The 20,247-nt window shown below is 38.1% G+C and overlaps 1 protein-coding gene across 5 annotated transcripts in view; it reads right to left on the reverse strand.

Moving 5' to 3' along the window:
• Window positions 1-20,247, reverse strand: part of FANCC (FA complementation group C) — a 269,377-nt gene that overhangs the window by 82,042 nt on the left and 167,088 nt on the right. For all 5 annotated transcript variants that reach the window (XM_045780982.2, XM_087858800.1, XM_087858797.1 and 2 more), the window contains 2 exons: window positions 11,504-11,617; window positions 10,532-10,596 (listed from right to left, as the gene is read on the reverse strand). In XM_045780982.2, coding sequence (XP_045636938.2) covers window positions 10,532-10,596; window positions 11,504-11,617 — 179 coding nt within the window. The remainder of the gene's footprint in view (window positions 1-10,531; window positions 10,597-11,503; window positions 11,618-20,247) is intronic.

A 20,247-nucleotide genomic window follows, 5' to 3' on the forward strand; every position in this document is an offset into this window, starting at 1 on the left:
TTCTGCTCTAATATTTATTATTTCTCTTCTGCTGGATTTAGATTTTACTTGCTGTTCTTTTACCAGCTCCTTTAGGTATAAGGTTAGGTTGTGTTTTCGAGACTTTTCTTGTTTCTTGAGAAAGGCCTGTTTGCTATAAACTTCCCTCTTAGGACCACCTTTCCTGCATCCCAAAGGTTCTGAACTGTCATGTTTTCATTTTCATTTGCTTCCATGTATTTTTTAAATTCTTCTTTAATTTCTTGGTTGATCCATTAATTATTTAGTAGGATGCTCTTTAACCTCCATGCATTTTGTGGTCCTTCCAAAATTTTTCTTATGATTGAGTTCAAGTTTTAAAGGTGGTCATCTGAAAATATGCATCGTACAATCTCAATCTTTTTGTACCAGTTGAGACCTGATTTGTGACCCAGTATGTGATCTATTCTGGAGAATGTTCCACGTGCACTCGAGAAGAATGTGTATTCTGATGCTTTAGGATGAAATGCTCTGAATATACTTGTAAAGTCCATCTGGTCCAGTGTGTCATTCAAAGCCCTTGTTTCCTTGTTGATCTTCTGCTTAGATGATCTGTCCATTGCTATGAATGGGGTGTTAAAGTCCCCTACTGTTACTGTATTATTATCAATGAGTTTCTTTAACTTTGTTAGTAATTGGTTTACTTATTTGACAGTTCCCACATTAGGGGCATAAATATTTACAATTGTTAGCTATTCTTGTTGGATAGACCCTTAAAGTATGATATAGTATCCTCCTTCAACCCTTATTACACTCTTTGGTTTAAAATCTAGTTTGTCTGACATAAGGATTGCTGCTCCAGCTTTCTTTTGATGTCCATTTGCATGATAAATGGTTCTCCACTGCCGCGCTTTCAATCTGGAGGTGTCTTCGGGCCTAAAATGAGTCTCTTATAGACAGCATATGAATGGGTCTTGCTTTTTTTTTTTTTTTTTAATCTGATACCTTGTGTCTTTTGATTGGGGCATTTAGCCCATTTACATTCAGAGTAACTCCTGAAAGATATGAATTTAGTGCCATCGTATCACCTGTGACATTGCTGTTTCTGTCTGTTGTCTCTGTTCCTTTCTGTCTTTGTTAGTTTTGGGCTCTCTCTTCTTTCAAAGGATCCCCTTTAATATTTCTTGCAGGGCTGGTTTAGTGTTCACAAATTCCTTTATAGTTTTTGTTTGTCCTGGAAACTCTCTATCTCTCCTTCTATTCTGAATGACAGCCTTGCTGGATAAAATATTATTGGCTGCATATTTTTGCCATTTAGCACACTGAATATATCATACCAGTCCTTTCTGGCCTGCCAGGTCTCTGTGCACAGGTCTGCTGCCAGCCTTATGTGTCTACCCTTGTAGGTTAAGGACCTCTTGTCCTGAGCTGCTTTCAGATTTTTCTCTTTATCTTTGAATTTTGCAAGCTTCACTACTATATGTCAAGGTATATTTATTGATTTTGTGTGTGTGGGGTGGTTCTCTCTGCATCCTGGACTTAAATGCCTGTTTCCTTCCCCAGATTAGGGAAGTTCTCAGCTATAATTTGTTCAAATAAACCTTCTGCCCCTCTCTTCCTCTCTTCATCTTTTGGAATCCCTGTTATCTGGCTATTACTTCACTTTATGGAATCGTTGAGTTCTCAAAGTCTGCCTTCTGATCCAGTAGTTGTCTTTCTCTCTTTTCAGCTTCCTTATTTTTCATCATTTCATCTTCTATATCACTGACTCTTTCTTCTTCCTCATTTATCTTCACTTTTAGGGCATCCATTTGGGACTGCATCTCAGTGACAGCATTTTTAATTTCAGCCTTTATTTCTACAGTAAGGGATTCTCTAGTGTCTTCTGTGCTTTTTTCAAGCCCAGCTAGTACCTTTATAATCATTATTTTAAATTCTAGTTCAGACATCTTACTTATATCTGTATTGATTAAATCCCTGGCAGTGAATACTAACTCTTATTCCTTCTTTTCGGGTAAATTTCTCCATCTCATCATTTTGTCCAGAAAAGAAGAAAGAGAGAGAAAAGACAACAACAACAACAGAAAAAGAACAAAGCAGAAGAAAACAAAAACAAAACAAAACAAGAAAAAAAATCAAACAAGAAACAACACAGAACAAAACAAAAAACTAGATCCTGGGTGTATCTTGGTCTGCTTGTTAAAAGAAACTAGATCCCAAAATAGGAAAGAAAGAGAAACTTATATATATACAAAAATAAATGAAAGGAAACAACAAATAATATATATATACATATATATGTGTATATATATGCACAACATATATATAAAAAGTAAAAAAAAAATTGAAAAATAAAATAGATGAAGAAAAAATAAAACTGAAAGACTAAAGAATAAAAAAACCTACTGTTCGGGGCGCCTGGGTGGCACAGTGGTTAAGCGTCTGCCTTCGGCTCAGGGCGTGATCCTGGCGTTATGGGATCGAGCCCCACATCAGGCTCCTCCGCTATGAGCCTGCTTCTTCCTCTCCCACTCCCCCTGCTTGTGTTCCCTCTCTCGCTGACTGTCTCTATCTCTGTCGAATAAATAAATAAAATCTTTAAAAAAAAAAAAAACCTACTGTTCTCCCCAAGAGCTGAAGCTTTGCATAGTACTTACCATGATGAGTAAAGGGTGCTAGCCAGTTGTTCTTGCTGGTCTTCTGGGGGAGGGACCTGTTGGGCTGATTTTCAGGTACCCTTGCACTTGTGGAAATAGCCCTCTCTTGCCAGGGGGCCTGGCTCAGTGTAAGCAGCTCCGGATTGCACTAGGTGGCGCTGTTTTGTTCCCTGAAGCCTTTTAGCACGGACAGGCCGAATGAATTTGGTGGTGTCCCACTCTCTAGCCCTAGAGCTGAAAGTTCTCAGCCCCTAGTCTTCAGTGAGTCTTCACAGAAAAGTAGTCAACCACTCTTGTTGTCTCCTCGGTTTTTGTCAGACCTGTGTTTACCCAGCCTGTGACGAAGCACTGTTATCTCAGGCACGCTCTGCATTTCAAGACTCCAAATTTTATAGACTCCTGCGGCACAGACCCATGGTGTTCCTCCTCGGGGAAGGAAGGGGGGCTCTCCCTATGCCTCTGCCCTTGCTGGGCCCTTGCCAGGAGAGTGGTCGGTCGACCCTGTAGCAGTTTGTGGTTTATGGCAACACAGAGCAGAAAGCCAGCACCTAGACTCCATGTTTTCAGCTAGCTTCCTTGCTCCAATGCCTAGGCCACCTCAGGCACCCCCATTCTTCTTATGATGCCAGGGATCCTGAGACCATGCTATCCCACCTGGGTTTCTGCCCCGCTTCACTACCTGAGCACCTTTAAGCCAGGGATGTCTTAGCATAGCAGCCTTCTAGAAGTTCTGATTTTGTATTCCACTGCTTATAATACTTTACAGTAGCCTCCTTAAACTGGTTCCCTTCCCTCCACCTTATCTTCCGATATATCACCCTGGATTCACGGTTCTACCTTCCAAATAGTAGTCGCTTTTCTATTTGTAGAACTGCAGCATTTCTTTTCTCAGATCTCCAACTGATTTTGCAGGTGTTCAGAATGATAACTATCTAGCTGAATACCAATGACCAGACGAACTTAGGGTCCCCTACTTCTCCAAAATCTTAACTCCTCCAGTCTCTTATTCTTTTTATTTCTCTGCCACCAGTTGTAATGTCTTCTCTTTCATTTCTGATATTTGTTGAGTCTTCTGATTTTCTTAGTCTAGTTAAGGTTTGTCACTTTTCTTGATCTTTTAAAAAATTATTTTTTTTCTATTCTCTACTTTATTTCTGTTGTAACTTTTATTATTTCATTCCTTTTGCTATCTTTGGGTTTAGTTTGTTCTTCGTTTTCTAGTTCCTTGAGGTATAAAATTAGGTCACTGATTTCAGATCTTTTTTAAAGAAGGTGCTTACTGCTACATACTTTCCTCTTAGTACTAGTTTCCTCTCATCCTATACTTTTTGGTATACTGTGATTTCATTTTCATTTGTCTCAACATATTTTCTAATTTCCCTTGTGCTTTCTTCTTTGACCCACGGGTTGTTCAAGAGCGTGTTGTATAACCTGCACATATTTGTGAATTTTCCAGTTTTCCTCTTATTAACAATTTCTAATTTCATACCTTTATGGTTGGAAGGCACGTCATATACTTTCAACCTTACATTTGTTAGGACTTGTTTTGTGGCTTAACATGTGGTCTATCCTGGAGAATGTTCTGTGTGTGCTTGAGAAGAATGTATTTTGCTGTTACTGTACACAGTGTTCTGTATGTATCTACAGGGTTCAGTGTTCTGTTTTTCAAATCTGCTGTTTCCTTACTGATCTTTGGTCTGGTTGATCTGTACATTATTGACAGTGGGATATTAAAATCTCCTATGATTACTGTGTTACTTTCCATTTCTCCCTTCAATCCTGTCAATGTTTGCTTCATATATTTTGATGCTCTGCTATTAGGTGCAGAGACATTTATAAACTGTTGTATCTTCCTGGTTAACCGACCAGTTTACCATTATACAAGTTCTTTCTCTCTCTCTCTCTTTTTTTTTTTTAAGATTTTTTATTTATTTGACAGAGAGGGACACAGTGAGAGAGGGAACACAAGCAGGGGGAGTGGGGGAGGGAGAAGCAGGCTTCCTGCTGAGCAGGGAGCCCGATGCGGGGCTCAATCCCAGGACGCTGGGATCATGACCTGAGCCGAAGGCAGATGCTTAACCGACTGAGCCACCCAGGTGCCCCCTTTAACATAATTTTATGGCTACAGTTCTTTCTTATGCTTTTATTGTCTAACTTCTGTACCAGATGTAAAAGTAATTTATGTACCACCATTATATTATTACAGGATTTTGCATTTGTTTATATATTTACCTTTACCAGAGAGTTTTATATTTCAGTATGCTCTTGTGTTGCTGCCTAAAGTCCTTTGGTTTCAATTTGAAAAACTCCCTTTAACAAATCTCCTAAGGCTGGTCTAGTGGTGATGAACTCCCTCAGCTTTTGTTTGTTTGGGGAAATCTTAATTTCTCCTTCATTTTTGAAGGACACTTTGCAGAATATAATAATCTTGGTTGACAGGTTTTTGTTTTAGCACCTTGGAATATGTCATCTCACTCCCTTCTGGCCTTAATGTTTCTGCTGAGGAATCCCCACTGATAATCTGGAGAGCTTCCTTGTAGGTGTTGCATTCCTTGTGTTCTTTTTTTGCTTTTTCTTGCTGCTGTCAACATGCTCTGTCTCTTGACAGTTTGATTACAACATGTCCTGCTGGGGTCCTTTTGGATTTATTCCAGTTGGGAGTTCTTTGAGCTTCTTGAATTTGGATGTCCAATTCCTTCCTCAGATTTGATAAGCTGTCTTTTTCTCACTTCTGTGACTCCTGCAATACATATAATTGGTCCACTTGATGGTGTCCCATAACTCTAAGACTTACTTAACTCTTCTTCATTCTTTTTCTTTTTACTTGATTTGATAATTTTAAGTGACGCATCTTCAAGTTAACTGTTTGACTAAGTCTACTGTTGAACCCCTCTACTAAATTCAATTCAGTTATTGTATTCCTCCAGTTCCAGAATGTCTATTTGGTTGTTTTTTATAATTGCTATCTGTTGATATTCTCATTTTGTTTATGCACATTTTTCTGATTTTAGTTGTTTATCTGTATTCTATTGTAGTGCATTGAGTTCCTAAAGGATGATTATTTTTAATTCTTTGCCAGGTAGATAGTTCATAGCTCTCCACCTCTTCAGGGTAGGTTTGTGCAAATTAATTTCGTTCCTTTGTTTGGGCCATGTTTTACTGTTTCTTTGTGTGCCTTGTTATTTTTTGTTATGTTTTCTGCAGCCAAAGAAACAGCCACTTCTCCCAGTCTTTATGGACTGCCTTTGTACAGGGGAAGACTTTCACTAACCAACTGGTGAGAGAATCTGGGGGTCTTTTGAATCTTTTCTGGGGAAGTGTCTTCTCTGGGATTGTTGATATAATTTCCCAGACAGTTTACCAGTTTTTCAGGAGTTTGCAATCTCTTCCTCCCTCTGGTGTTTGTCTGTGGTACTGCAGGTTCTCTCGTGCTACAACAAGCCATTAAACTCTTTGGTTCTCTGCAGCCTCCTGACCTCCGAAGTATGCCAGTTCTGGCACTGCTTCAAGTCAAGGGAGACTGAAACCAATCCCTAAGGTAGCCCCTTCAAAAGCTGGAGGATTAGATAAACATTCTACTCTTCTTTTCCATCCCCACCCCACCTAGACATTAGCTGTGAGCTGGGTGTTTTCTCCTGAGCTTACCTCTGCCTGCAGCACTATCAGTTCTCTGGTGCTACAAAACGCAGCTGAGGACTCTCTAATGTTCCACAGTCCCCAGGCATTGAAAGTATGCTGGCTCCCCATCAGTGGTGAGAGTCGGGCAAGTGAGACACCAGTCCCTCAGGCAGCCCCCCCAGAGCAGGAACACTGACCATATTCCATTCTTTTCTTTCCCCCTCAAGGGAGAAGCTGTAAACTGGAATGTTCCTTCCCAATCCCATGACACTGAGCCAGCTTAGGGGAAGGGCTACTGTGGTTGATATGAAATGGCTTTTTTTTTTTTTTTTAAGATTTTATTTATTTATTTGACAGAGAGAGAGAGACAGCCAGCGAGAGAGGGAACACAAGCAGGGGGAGTGGGAGAGGAAGAAGCAGGCTCCCAGCGGAGGAGCCTGACGTGGGGCTCGATCCCAGAATGCCGGGATCACGCCCTGAGCCAAAGGCAGACGCTTAACAACTGAGCCACCCAGGTGCCCCTGAAATGGCTTTCTTACCCATTTCAATATGGTTATTTTGAACTTTGAGTTTGCCTGGGTATTATAACACCTTAATTGGTTTCTGGAGTTCTCATAAAGGTTCTTTGGGTCATATACCATTGTTAACTCAGTGTTTCCATATGAAAACAAGGACTGTGGCTTCCCATTCTACTGTCTTGCTGGCATCACTCTTGAAGAATTTTAAAAATATTTGTTATTTATTCTGCTTTCCTCTTTTAGTAATAAGTTACTTATATATTTCATCCATTTCTATACTGGAGTGTTTGCCTCTTTATAACTGATTTGTAGGAGGTATTTCTATACTTCCCATACTAATCCTGTCTGTTTTACAGGTTGCAAATATCTTCCAATTCTCTGGCTGATATTTTTCACTTGTTAATAGTGTTTCTGTTTTGTTGTTGTTTATTCTCAGTTAAATTTTTAAAGAAAATCATCAACTCGACATAGTTTGGGATGTCCGTGAAGGGTGTACATATACATTGTATCCTACCGATGTTTTAAGTCCATTTTAATAAATTTCTAATTCTATTATTCAACATTCATCTCAAGGCAAAACCAAAGTCTCTACCTGTCATGTAAATAAATGATTGTAAATCCTTTCCATGTCCTCCTAGGGACTCTTCTCCTAACTTCTTAGGTATAATTTATATACCACAAAATGTACCTGTTTGAAATGTTCAGTTCAAAGATTTCTAATAAATTACTAAGTTGGACAACCATTACCACTAATGATCCACTTTTAGGACATTTCCATCACCTCAAGATCTTTTGTGCTCATTGGCAGCAAATCCCTGTTCCTACCTTTCGCCCTAGGCAACAACTAATCTACTCTGTCTCTACAGATTTACCTATTACAGACATTATAAAAATGGAGTCATAGAATATATGGTTTTATGTGACTGGCTTCTTTCACTAAGCATAATGTTTCTGAGGCTCACACATGTTGCAACATGAATTAGTAAATTGTTCCTTTCTTAGTGAAGTATAGTATTCTACTGTATAGACACAACATATTTGGTTTATCCATTTGTGAGCTGATGGATGTTTGGGTTGTTTCCACTTTCTGTTTATTATGAATAATGCTGCTGTGAACATCTGCATACAAGCATTCATGTGCTTATTAGCCATTTATATATATTTTTTGATGACGTTTTCCAATCTTTTGCCTTTTTTCAACGGGGTGGTCTTATTACTGAGTTCTTTATATTTGGGTTATTTGTCTTATTATGGAGTTCTTTATATATTCTGGGTAGGAGCCCTTTATCAGATACATAATCTGAAAATATTTTCTCACAGTTTATGACTTGTCTTCTCATTTTTTAAATGGTGGTAACAGACAATACTTATTTGTTTATCCATCCAGTTAAGGTGGTCCTTTGGATCATTTCTGATTTTGAACTATTACAAAATAGAGCAGCTACGATATTTGTATAGAAATATTTATGACTACCTATGTTTTCATTTGTTGTGAGTAAACACTCAAGAATGGAATTGGTGGATCATATGGTAAGTGTATGTTTAACTTCATAATAAACTACCACACTGTTTACCAAAGCGGTGGCATCACTTCACATTCTCACAGCAGATGAGAGATCCAGTGGTTCCATATCTTCTCCAACACATGTTGATGTGAGTGTTTACAATTTTAGTCATTTGAGGGAGTGTACAGTTGGTATCATGTTTGGTTTTTTTCCTTGGTTTTTTAAAATTGTGGTAAAATATATGTAATTGTTATTATTTTAATCATTTGTTCTGGGTAACCATTTAGTGGCATTAAACACATTCACATGCTGTGTACCCATCACCACAAGCTAAACCCAAAGCTTTTCATTAACCTATAGACCCATTAAACAATAACCCCATTCCCTCTAGCCCCTGATAACCTCTATTCTGCCTTCTGTCTCTATTGAGTTTTCCTCTTCTAGGTACTTCATGTAAGTGGAATCATACATGATTTGCCCTTCTGTATCTGGCTTATTTCACTAAGCATGATGTTTTCAAGGTCCATCCATATTCCTGCATACGTAGAAATTTTATTCCTTTTTATGGCTGAAAAATATTCTGTTGTATTTACATCCCATATTTTGTTTATCCCCTCCACGTTTTCTTAATGGGAACTTGGAGTGTTGCCATCTTTTGGCTATTGTGAATAATGCTGCTATGTACAATGGTGTTCAGATATCTGTTCAAGTCCCTGTTTTCAGTTCTTTTGAATATATACCTAGGAGTGGAATTGCTGGGTCTTATGGTAATTCTATGTTTAATTTTTTGAGGAACTGCCAAACTTTTCCACGTGGCTATATCATTTAACATTCCCACCAGCAAGACTATCCTTTCAGGAATCATTTCTATAGTTTGTTACATTCCCACCAACAATGCACAAGGGTTCTACTTTCTTAACTTACTTGCCAACATTTATTATTTTCCATTTTTGCTTGTTTTTTAAATTATAGATCATGCTAATACAGGTGATGTGGTATCCCACTGTGGTTTTGATTTGCATTTCTCTAATAGCTGGTGGTGTTGAACACTGTTTCATGTGCTTACTAGCTGGTAGCATATCACCTTTGGAGACATGTATAAACAACTCTCTTTTTGAATTGAATTTTTTGTTGTTGTTGAGTTACAGTTCTTTCAATATTAATCCCTTATTGGATACATGACTTTCAAAAGTCTTCACTCAGTCAGTAGGCTGTCTTTTTGCTTTGATAGTGTCTTATAATTCATAAAAATTCATAATTTTAGTGAAGTCCAATTTATCTACTTTTCCTTTGTTGCTTGTGCTTACGGTATCATATCCAAAAAAATCACTGCCAAATCAATGTCATGAAGATTTTCTCCAGTGTTTTTGTTTAAGAGTTTTATAGTTTACTTTGAAGTTCAGATGCAAAGGATCACATAGGCTGAGAGCAAAGGCCATTTCTGATAGAGCTTTAACTGACAATAGCTTTATAAAAACAAACAACAAGCAAAACACAGGGACAAAAGTCCCTTGTCCCCAGACTCTCTTAGTTAATAATTTGTTAAAAATGAATAGCTCACCAGGGTACCTGGGTGGCTCAGTTGGTTAAGTGTCTGCCTTTGGCTCAGGTCATGATCCTAGAGCCCTGGGATGGAGCCCCGGGCCAGGTTCCCTGCTCTCAGCAGGGCTTCTGCTTCTCCCTCTGCTTCTGCCCCTCCCCCTGCTCTCTCTCTCTCAAATGAATAAATACAATCTTTAAAAAAAAAAATGAATTGCTCACCAAAGAAGACAACTTTGAATTATCCCACAGAGTGAAGAACATTTTGTAATATGATTAATTGCCTTTTAATTTGTCTGAATCTATTTCATTTGTTTAGTCTAGATTTTGGAATACTATGTTTCTTAAAATAAGTCATATGTGCACATCAAGTATCTGCTGCCTTGTAAATACTGTTTGCGTGTGTGAATTTATAAGACACACACACACACACACACACACACATACACACTCTGAGCTGAGCCCTTCCTTTGTGTTCTCTACTGTATATTTAGGGTTTTTTACTCAATGGGGCACAAGAGACACTGCATGATTTACTGCCCTATAAAAGTTGAAAGAATAGTGATTAAAAAAAGTTTCATAAAACTCACCAATTTGCATGTATAAATAATCTCTCCACACAGAATAGAACCCTACCTATGAACATGCATTTCCAAAGAATTATAAAATTTTTCTCTCATAACCAGACTGATACATTTTGAAACTTGAGAAGGGGGATGTTTAGTTTAACACCTACCGCCTTTGAGTGTTAAATCCATTCAGATGATTCTCTCGGAGTTCAGGCACTAATGATAAAACCATCTGTAAAACAAAATCAGTTGCAGGTTAACTCATACTGCAAAACAGGATTACATCAGTTCTATTTTTCTTGGTGTGAGTGATATTTCCGTTGAGATTCCCTCCCCTCCTCTCCCCTCCCCGTCCTCTCCTTGTTTCACTTTGTCAAAATGAAAAGAAAGTAGTGCCAAGTCACATTTACTAATAACTTGGATTTTATTTTTAATGTCTGTTTTTCCACATTCCAATTTAAGCAAATGAACAATAGACAGATCACTAATTTCCTAAGAAAACCAAACCTGTTAAAAATAAAGCCACATTAAAGTTAGCTTACTTTTTTCTTTCCTAATATAGTTCTAGTTTATTTTTTTTAATGCTATTTATGTATAAAGTTTCCAAAAGACCAGAACAGTTAACAAACATTAAAAATCTCATAACAGTATTTAGAAGATCATAAATTAAAATTTCTTGAACTTGGCCAAAATTCAAGGCAGAAGAAAACAAAGCTTTAATACTGAGATGTGAATATATAATACTATTTACAACATTGTTACTGAATTTTTTGCTTTAACATAAAATTCCTATCAGGTTATTTTAAATACAAAATTCATCCAACAGTAAAAAGGTGTGTTTACACTGGTTAAGGAAATCTCTTCTACCAAAAATTTTTGAGAGAATAAATGAGATCTGTTAAAAGACGAGAGGGGTTGGTTGATTTAGAATAACCTCTGCTGGTTTCCTTCTTTTTTCTCATAATCTGCCGCCTCACATTTCTTCCTTACATGGCTGTAAGTCCACCCAAGGTAAGAAGAGATAAACAGAGGAAAGTTAAACATCTCTCCTGGAAGAGTGAGATATTTCCATTTACCCTTTTTGCCAATGGTACATTAAGCAACAAAAATTTCAATACTACTAAATTAAAAATACTCACATTTTTAAGCAAACCAGGACAGTAATCTGCAGGCACATATCCAAGACCTTGAGTAAAAAGACCAACTTCTTTTGTATCAAATCTGAATCCCGAAAGTATATGAGATAACAACCCCTTAAAAACATAAACAGATAAGTTATTTAAAGTGAGTGCAAGTGCCTATTATGTATAGTGCCTAGAGTCTAGGTCACCTGTAAATGCACTCATCTCTGTGAAATGAGTAATCTTAATTTGTCCAAATACTCAGTTCACGTGGATTCATGGTATAAAAACAGGTCAATTTAAACAACTGTTAACAGTGAAGCAAAAATATATAATGAGTGAACAGGGCTTTAACCATATTAAGAATGTCATCATGGGACACCTGGGTGGCTCAGTCGGTTAAGTGTCTGCCTTTGGCTCAGGTCATGATCCTGGGGCCCCGAGATTAAGTCCCACATCAGGCTCCTTGCTCAGCAGGCTCTGCCTGCCTCTCCCCCTGCCTGTGCGTGCGCTCTGACAAATAAATAAAATCTTAAATAAAAAAACAAAACAAAAGAATGTGATCTTTACTGTTTTTAAACTCAGCAAAATATGTTTTATCATAGTAGCTATAATAATTTAACACATGACAAGGAATACGCCACAAATTACTAGGGAAAGATGATGTAATAGATGGTGTTACGGGAATGTGAAAACTAGATTCATACTTTATGTTATTCATCAAAATATACTTGAATTTAATGTAAAGTTCAACATCAATGTAAAGAGATCAATGTAAAAATGATATAATAAGAAGAGCACATAAGTACTTTTCAGGTGTCTGAATGGGGAAGAATTTTGTAAACTGAAAATCAAGAGAGCAAATCATTGGTTGTTCTAAATAGAAATAAAACCTTGTGCTTTCAGAAAATAATATAAGCACAATCTAGGAAGGATATTAATAACAAATAACAGATCATAAATAATTAAACTGATGTGCAAAATATCATATGACAAACACTAAGAACATAAAAAATGAGTATGAACAGATAATTCATGAGAGAAAATGCACAAGAAACACCAATAAATATTCAATCTCATAAACTCAAAGGGTAAACTTAAACATCAACATACCCTTTTTCACTTAATGAATTAAGGATTTTTACAGACCTAAACGTTAAATGCTATGGGGCTCTCTGAAACAGGTACTCTGTGTGAGCTATTAAAATATAAATGGGCATCCACACAATCTGCCGCTGTGAGCCCACTGAGGCACCCTCAGAGGGTGTGGGTGGGTGTAACCCAGGGCACTACCCACCCCAAGTTTGGACTACCAGGGCTAGGTCTGCCCACGGGTTTATAACCTGAACAAAGGTGCATTATAGGTTAGTAGAGGCCTGCCTTATAGAGAGCAACCTGAAAATACATATTAAAGGTTTTTAAAAGCATTCAGAACTTTTAATGTATCTGGCACGTGTTTAAGGAAATAAATCCAAATATGATGATGGGGATTATACTCAAAGATGTTCACTACAATGTTATTTCTCACAGTGAAAAATGTCTAACAGCAGGAACTGATTAATTTATAATACCCTCATACAGTGGCTCATTGTAAACCATTAAAATGTTTATAAAGAATTTATGAGAGCATTTTAAATAGTTATATCACAATGTTAATGAAGAAAGGAAGATGCAAATTTTAATACACAGAAACAATCTCATCAGTATCAAAATAATCCATACGTAGAAATGACAAAATAATGGAAGAAACTATCACCGAATGTAAAAGTCTCTGGGGTGGTACTGTTATGGGTGTATGTATTTTCTCTACTTCAGATTTTCCAGTTTCCTATGTGTGTATGTGTGCTACTATTATAATCAGAAAAAAATTTACTTTTTGAAAAAGTGTATTTGAAAACATTTTATTTTTTCAAAAGCAGCTTTATTGAGATATAATTCATATACTATAAAATTTACTCTTTAAAGTGTACAACCCCATGGTTTTTAGTATATTCACAGGGAAGGAGCCATTTTATTCTTTTTTAAGTCCTGTACTGAATTCTGCAAGTAACGTTATGAGATAAAATAAACTCACGTATGTGCATCTAAATGTATGAGTCCATACACAAACACTTGGAGGACCATCGAATCTAGGGAAGAGGCTATATTACCTCAGTCAAGGGTAGGCCCCACCAGACCAGGACAACAAACTCACCAATAACGCCCAGGTCTATGGCTTCATCTCAATTTTATCATGCACTATTTCACATATTCAAAAAGATATAAAATAATATGACAAATTTCACCCATCATCACATTTAACAAGCATTAGAAACACCAAGGAAGCCTTCTGTGCCATCTCTCCCTTCCCCCACCAGTTCTACAGCCATCCTTCCTCCCAGGGAGGACTCTACCCTGGATCTGGTGTGCACCCTTTCTTGGTACTTTCACGGTACTTTCTCCCTGTGAGCTCAGACTTGCCTCGTGATCCTCGAAACAGGACTCCAGGCAACACTACTAGGTCATGCAGTTTGAAAACTGCTGTCCCTGCATGCGATCCCATTTACTACTTTCAAAATGGAAAAATTCATAGCAAGTTAACAACGTAGCTTTGAAACATTACTAACTACTAAGCAAAAGATATTGATGATTTTTTAAAAACCCAGCGACATGTATCATATGACTACAAAAATAAGTCACTGAGGAGGGAGAAAAACAGATTTATAGAGTTAAAGTAAACTTTTTGTAAGGTATAAAATACTTAAGAGGCTCCTTACTACAGTGAAGAAGAAAAGGCTGGATGGCAGCCATTTGCATATTATTTGCCTTTTTTTTCCCTCTTTTAGTTCAAAGCTGTCCTTTATAAATACAGAAAGCAAACAGGAGCTGAGGACAGCCCAGTTGGTTTCAAACACCAAGTGCAATCTGGGTGAGAGGAAGCAGTCATGGTCAGGCTGGCAAAGCCAGGGGAGGCAAATTACACCCAGTGTGCCATCCTTTGCGGAGCGGTGTTTACTGGCAATTTCTGTGTAGTTCACCCCAGCAGGAAGCCTACCTCGTGTAAGTGGCGAGTGGGGCCTGACCATGCAGGTGCCCTAGTGAAGAAAAGGCCAGCCAGGCCTGGCCAGCATATGCCACATCCATGTGGACGCACCCACACCAGACCAGACATGGAGAGGGAGGAAGCTGGGCTTGATTTGGAAACGAGGCTCGGCCAAAGACTCGGAATCAGGGCAGTCTGGATTTTCCATGGTGGAGGTCAGCTAGATGGAGGGAGGGCAGTACTGGAAGTGCTTAACTTTCTGCCATCAGACTTTCAGCATTCTATTTAACAAACATGAGGAACTGTTCTGAGGACATGCTAAATAAATAACAACTCACAGTTTATGGTGCGAGTACTATTACTAAATCTGTGTTGGAGATGAGGAAACTAAGACACACTTAGCTTAAATAATGTGCCCAAGGCTGGTTACTTACTTTATAGCCAAATTTTTTAAGGAACTTCCCTGTAACCACTCTCCACAGATGGATGGAATCATTTTTTAGCAAAACAATGCAAATATGATTGGTCCTCAGCTTATAACCCTTTATGGCTCTCAATTACTGTCCCAGTGAAGCCTAAACTTCTTCCCAAAGCTAAGCCCCCACCTAGGGCTGACTTTCCCTCACTGGCTTGTTTGGAGCCACATAGGACTACGGGCTCTTTGGCCCCTCAGGACTTTAGGATGTTCTAGTCCCTCTGCCATGAGGGTTTCTTCAGACCTGGTTAAATGTCACTTCTTGAGGGAATTCTAACAATTAAGACAACTAAAATTTACAGAGTGCTTTCCATGTGTGAAATACTATGCTAAGTTCTCTAAGTACTGTATCTCACTTAAAATCCCATAAATCGGGGCGCCTGGGTGGCTCAGTCATTAAGCATCTGCCTTCGGCTCAGGGCGTGATCCCAGCGTCCTGGGATCGAGCCCTGCATCGGGCTCCCAGCTTCTTCCTCTTCCACTCCCCCTGCTTGTGTTCCCTCTCTCACTGGCTGTCTCTCTCTGTGTGTCAAATAAATAAAATCTTTAAAAATAAATAAAAATTCCATAAATCAAATTTTTAATAAAATTCAATTAATCAAGTTTCAATTAAGCCACCTATAAACAGGTGGCTACTGTCATTATAATTCACATGATTGACCTTTAAAAAATTAAAGCATAAAATACTACAAGCTTGGTTGGTATAAAAAGTAATACAGTGTATGTACAATAGAAGGGAACCAATTTCAACAGTTAGGGATCAGATAAGATTGTAGATCTTAAGAAAACCATGCCAAGCCTTTCCCCTATAAATCCAGTGCCTTCCAGAAGCACTCACATCCTGGGCCTTGGACCAATGCATGGAGGCTGGCTTCCTAAAAGTTCATGAGTTACTTTGGTAGCTGAGCCAGTGAAAGTTAAAAGAAAAGAAAAGAAGAGAAGGGAAGGAAGGAAAGAAAGAAAGGGAAAGAAAAAGAAAGGAAAAGAAGAAAAGAAAAAAAAATCTAGGACATTCAATAGATTCAGAGGGTGCGACTAGGGATTGTAAACAATTCCTGAGTATTGCTTAAAACAGCCATAAACAGTTCCCTAGATAGCATTCACAATGGCCACATTAGAAAGCTGACTATAACATTTAAGGTCTTGGAAAAATGAAAACAACTTAATTGGCAGACCTGTCCTGGCCTAAATTCCTAAAATGATATGGTTAGAAGCTGATTTTTTAAAAATCAAATGCTATAAATATTAGTTCTCACCCCACCTCCTAGCTGTTTAAAAAACAAAAACAACAAAAACCCCATCCTACATTACTCAGTGTTGGCAAGGATGTGGTGAGAGGGGCACTCTGTCCCTGTTGGGAGCACAAATTTGTAAAGCCTTTCTGGGAAGTCATTTGATGATATGTAGCCAAAGCATTACAGTTCATATCCTTTTACTCAGTAATTTAATTTCCAAGAATATATCTTAATGAAAGTTCTAGGTTCATAGCAGCATTACTTACAACAGTGAAAAACTAGAAGCAACTCAAGTACCCCACACAACACTGGATTGGCTGAATTCATCATAGTTTATGCAACAGTGTGAATTATGTTGAAAAAGATATTTAATGACATAGGAAAAGACTATGTAACATTAATTTTAGTTAATGTTTAACTAACAGTTAATTTTTAGTTTAACGTGATTTTAATTTTGTATGGAAAAACAACGCTGTGAAGAAATATACCAAATGGCACAGATTTTTTTTTTTTCTAGCAGTGATTTAAAATTTCTTCTTTCAACTACCTCTATTTCCAAAGTTTCCACAATTACCAAAGCTGGTTACTTACTCTATGGCCAAAACTTATAAGAAACCTCCCTATATTCCCTCTACACGAGGCAGCTGGAATAGCTTTTTATTATAACAATGCAAATCTGATTGGTCCTCAGCATAAGACCCTTTATGGCTTACTTTTTATCACAGAACATGTTTTGTAAAACAAAATTACATGCTTTAACTTATGTCTGTTTTTTCCCCATAATTCCCTCGTAAGAATTGCTACAGAGGGCCACGAGACATTTATCCCTGGTAAAATAAGCATACATCCTAAGAAACAGCATACTGAGGCCTGGCTATGGTTACATAACTTCAGAACGGACACCTCAAACTTTAGACCCTTTAAATCTCTCTTTTAAAGTAAACTTAAACATTGATAAGCACTTCTCCTTCCTAAAAATTTTTTTTTACTGCCACCTAGTGGCTAACAGTCTAAACAGAAAACCATTAAAGATTCTGTGGGCATCTGGCCCTTGGACAAAAAATTCATTCCTAGTGTCATATGATAATTGATTATTTTGTAAATGCTGACACAGCAATCTTGGAAATCCTCTATTTCGATCCTCTCATTTTTTTAATGAGCTGATGAAGAACTGGGTTTCTGAATACAGGAATCAGTATCCACAAAAAGGATGTGCATGTAAACACACAGGTTCTGACTAGAAGGGTATAAAGAAAACATGCACATATATCCCCCTGACTTGTGATCTAAAATCCTTCGAGGGTGGAAGGTGTAGGAACAAACACAGCGGTGTACAAAATATCTGAAGCCCAATTTGGATTCATGCAGGAGTTTTAAGAACTCTGCTCATGTTTGAAAAGCCATTTTAAAACTGCTTATACCATGAAGGTGAAGTTTCATAAGGAGAGAAGTTTTAAATAAATCAGAGGAAAATCCACTGCCCTTGTTTTCAGGTGTTCTTTTCTGTCCTCACCTCACTGTATCCGCTCCATCTTGTAACAGGCAGCACATTCACAGGCGGGTTAGGAAAGTTGGAGCAATGAGGCTGTGGTTTGGCACAGGGTTGGGTTGTGGAAGAAGGACTGTGGTTTCTGCTCAGGCTAGGAGAGCCAAACTGTGGTCAATCTTCTTGAACTGAGACAGAGCACATATTTCATGGTTCTCCAAACAATTTCTTCATCTGATCGTTAAAGTCTTTTAGAATTTCCATCACTTTGGTCTCTACTGCATCTAGCTTTTTATACATAATATAAATAAAAACTGTTTGTAAACAAGGACCCCTTATTCATTCAACAAACACACTAAATGTGATCTATATTCAAGCCATTCTACTAAGAAATTGGGGTAAGAAGCCGCCCCAGCCCAAGGAAGGGAGATTGAGATGGAAACAGCCATAATATAAGACAGAATGCAGGGAGTGCTACAACGAGGGGTAAGACAATCACTGTGGGAACAGAGGAAATAATGATTAATTCCAACTGTAGGGTTTAAGAATGCTCCCAAAGATGATGACTTCTGAGCTGATTCTGACAGTTGGGTATGGACAGAAAGAGTGAGGGGAAGGAGGCAGGGAAAGAGAGAAAGAGAGGCTGTGTGATAGGATAGGCAGAGAAAACCACTAGGGAAGGAGCAGAAAGAAGCGGAGGGAAAGGGGCCATGGTAGGCAGGGCAGACACCCAGGAAATGCTCCTGTCACTACTCCTGCTCCCAGACTTTGCTGGATGCCTAAGCACAGCCCCTCCACCCCATCCCCCACCCCTGCCACAGGGGGCTTCAGCCCACCTCGTCAAACTTCCCCTGGTCTTTCTCTTTGATCCCTGCAATTTGGAGGCATCAGACTCCCTGCTGGTCACCACATTCCCCCCTCCCTACCATTTCTTTCTCCTAAGAAAACCCACAACATCCAAAAATTTCTAGCTGCCAAAATTACACATGTCTTTCAAAATCCATCTTTCTCCAAGACTCCTGATCCAGTTCCTGACAGGATGAGATCAGATTCTCCTGAAATTTCCATGGCATCCTATCTGTATTTCTTTGACAGCTCCTACCAAGTTCTGCCTCGCACTACAGTTATCCTTTTCCTCTTCTACTCATTAGCCCGCAGGCTCCCCAAGAAAAGGATGGTCTTACTATCTTTACACTCCCTAGAGCAATTGTTAACTAGCCCTCTGCTTTGCATACACTAGGCGTTTAATAAACACTAGCTGAATAAAAATAAATGGAATGCAGTGCTCATTTATAGTTAATGAACAATATAATTACCGCAGGATTCCTCTGTGACCTTGTTACAGTATAAAGTGATAAATTTTCTTTTTCACAATTTGCTTTCCTAAGTTTCAGCCCATAAAATACCCACCAAATAGTGGAAAAAACATGCCATTGCTTATGTGCTTTTACTTCAAAGGGGTTTACTTGGTAACACCAATGCGAATGTAGTTTCACTGAATAATATGCTGCTTTGGTGCTACTAGGCTTGTGACAATCTAAGAGTACCACAGTATGAGAGCACCCAGAAGGGGCCGGAGAAGCAGCTGCAAGGGCCATCTTTGCTGAAAGGGGCGCCAGAAAATCACAAATCTGTCCTGACTATCCTAAAATAAAAACTGTAATGCATAGCTCCACATTTTAAAAACTTTTTTCCTGCAAACCTGAATGGCAAAACAAAGCTTTTGCTAATTCAACACAATTTATTCAATTATTTTTGACCAAAAAATTTAATCCTCGAGGTATAGCACAACATGTTTAATCTTCTCTTCTCTCAAGCTTCTATAAAAGCATCTGGTCTATTCAGTTGTTGGCCAATAGAACTGATGCCATTTTGAATACTTGGCAGGTCTGTTTACCATATAAAATACCTGTGCCCAAATACTGAATTAGTCACTTCTTTTTTTATATTCCATGGCATTTTGTATAAACATCTAGTAAAACATTTGTTATTATCCTGTTTGTTACACTTGATGTTAAAATTTCCAATTAATTAAATCCCTGCAAGTGATTCATATTTTCCTAAATCAGATACCATAGTGAAAACTGCCTAATTTTCTTAATAACACAATCTGAAATCATTTCCTCTGACCACAAACACAATTCAGAATCTAGACCAACATATAAGCACCACCTAAATATATTACTTCACTGAAAAAGAAGAAAAGTTGTCCTCTATAATAGAGTAAAATGGACCAGCAGTGCTCTGCGTATCTTACTACATGACAAAACAACAAAGAAGATAAATGTTACAAAACTTTAAGACATATATTAAAGACCTGCCTAAATGGAGAGAAATACTATGGCCTCAGCAAGAAAAATTCAGTGTCATAAAGATGTAAATTTTCTGTCACAGACACTCAATGTACTACCACTGATAATCCTAAATAGGTTTTTTTGCTGGGACTTCAGAAGCTTTTCTAAAACTTACATAGAAAAGCAAGCACAGCACACGTTGAGGAAAAGAATAAAATTATAGAGATAAACACACAGCATGACCACTTCT

Source organism: Ursus americanus, chromosome 34 (assembly GCF_024610735.1).
Source record: "Ursus americanus isolate L20-20 chromosome 34, mUrsAme1.1.p, whole genome shotgun sequence".
Taxonomy (NCBI): Eukaryota; Metazoa; Chordata; class Mammalia; order Carnivora; family Ursidae; genus Ursus; species Ursus americanus.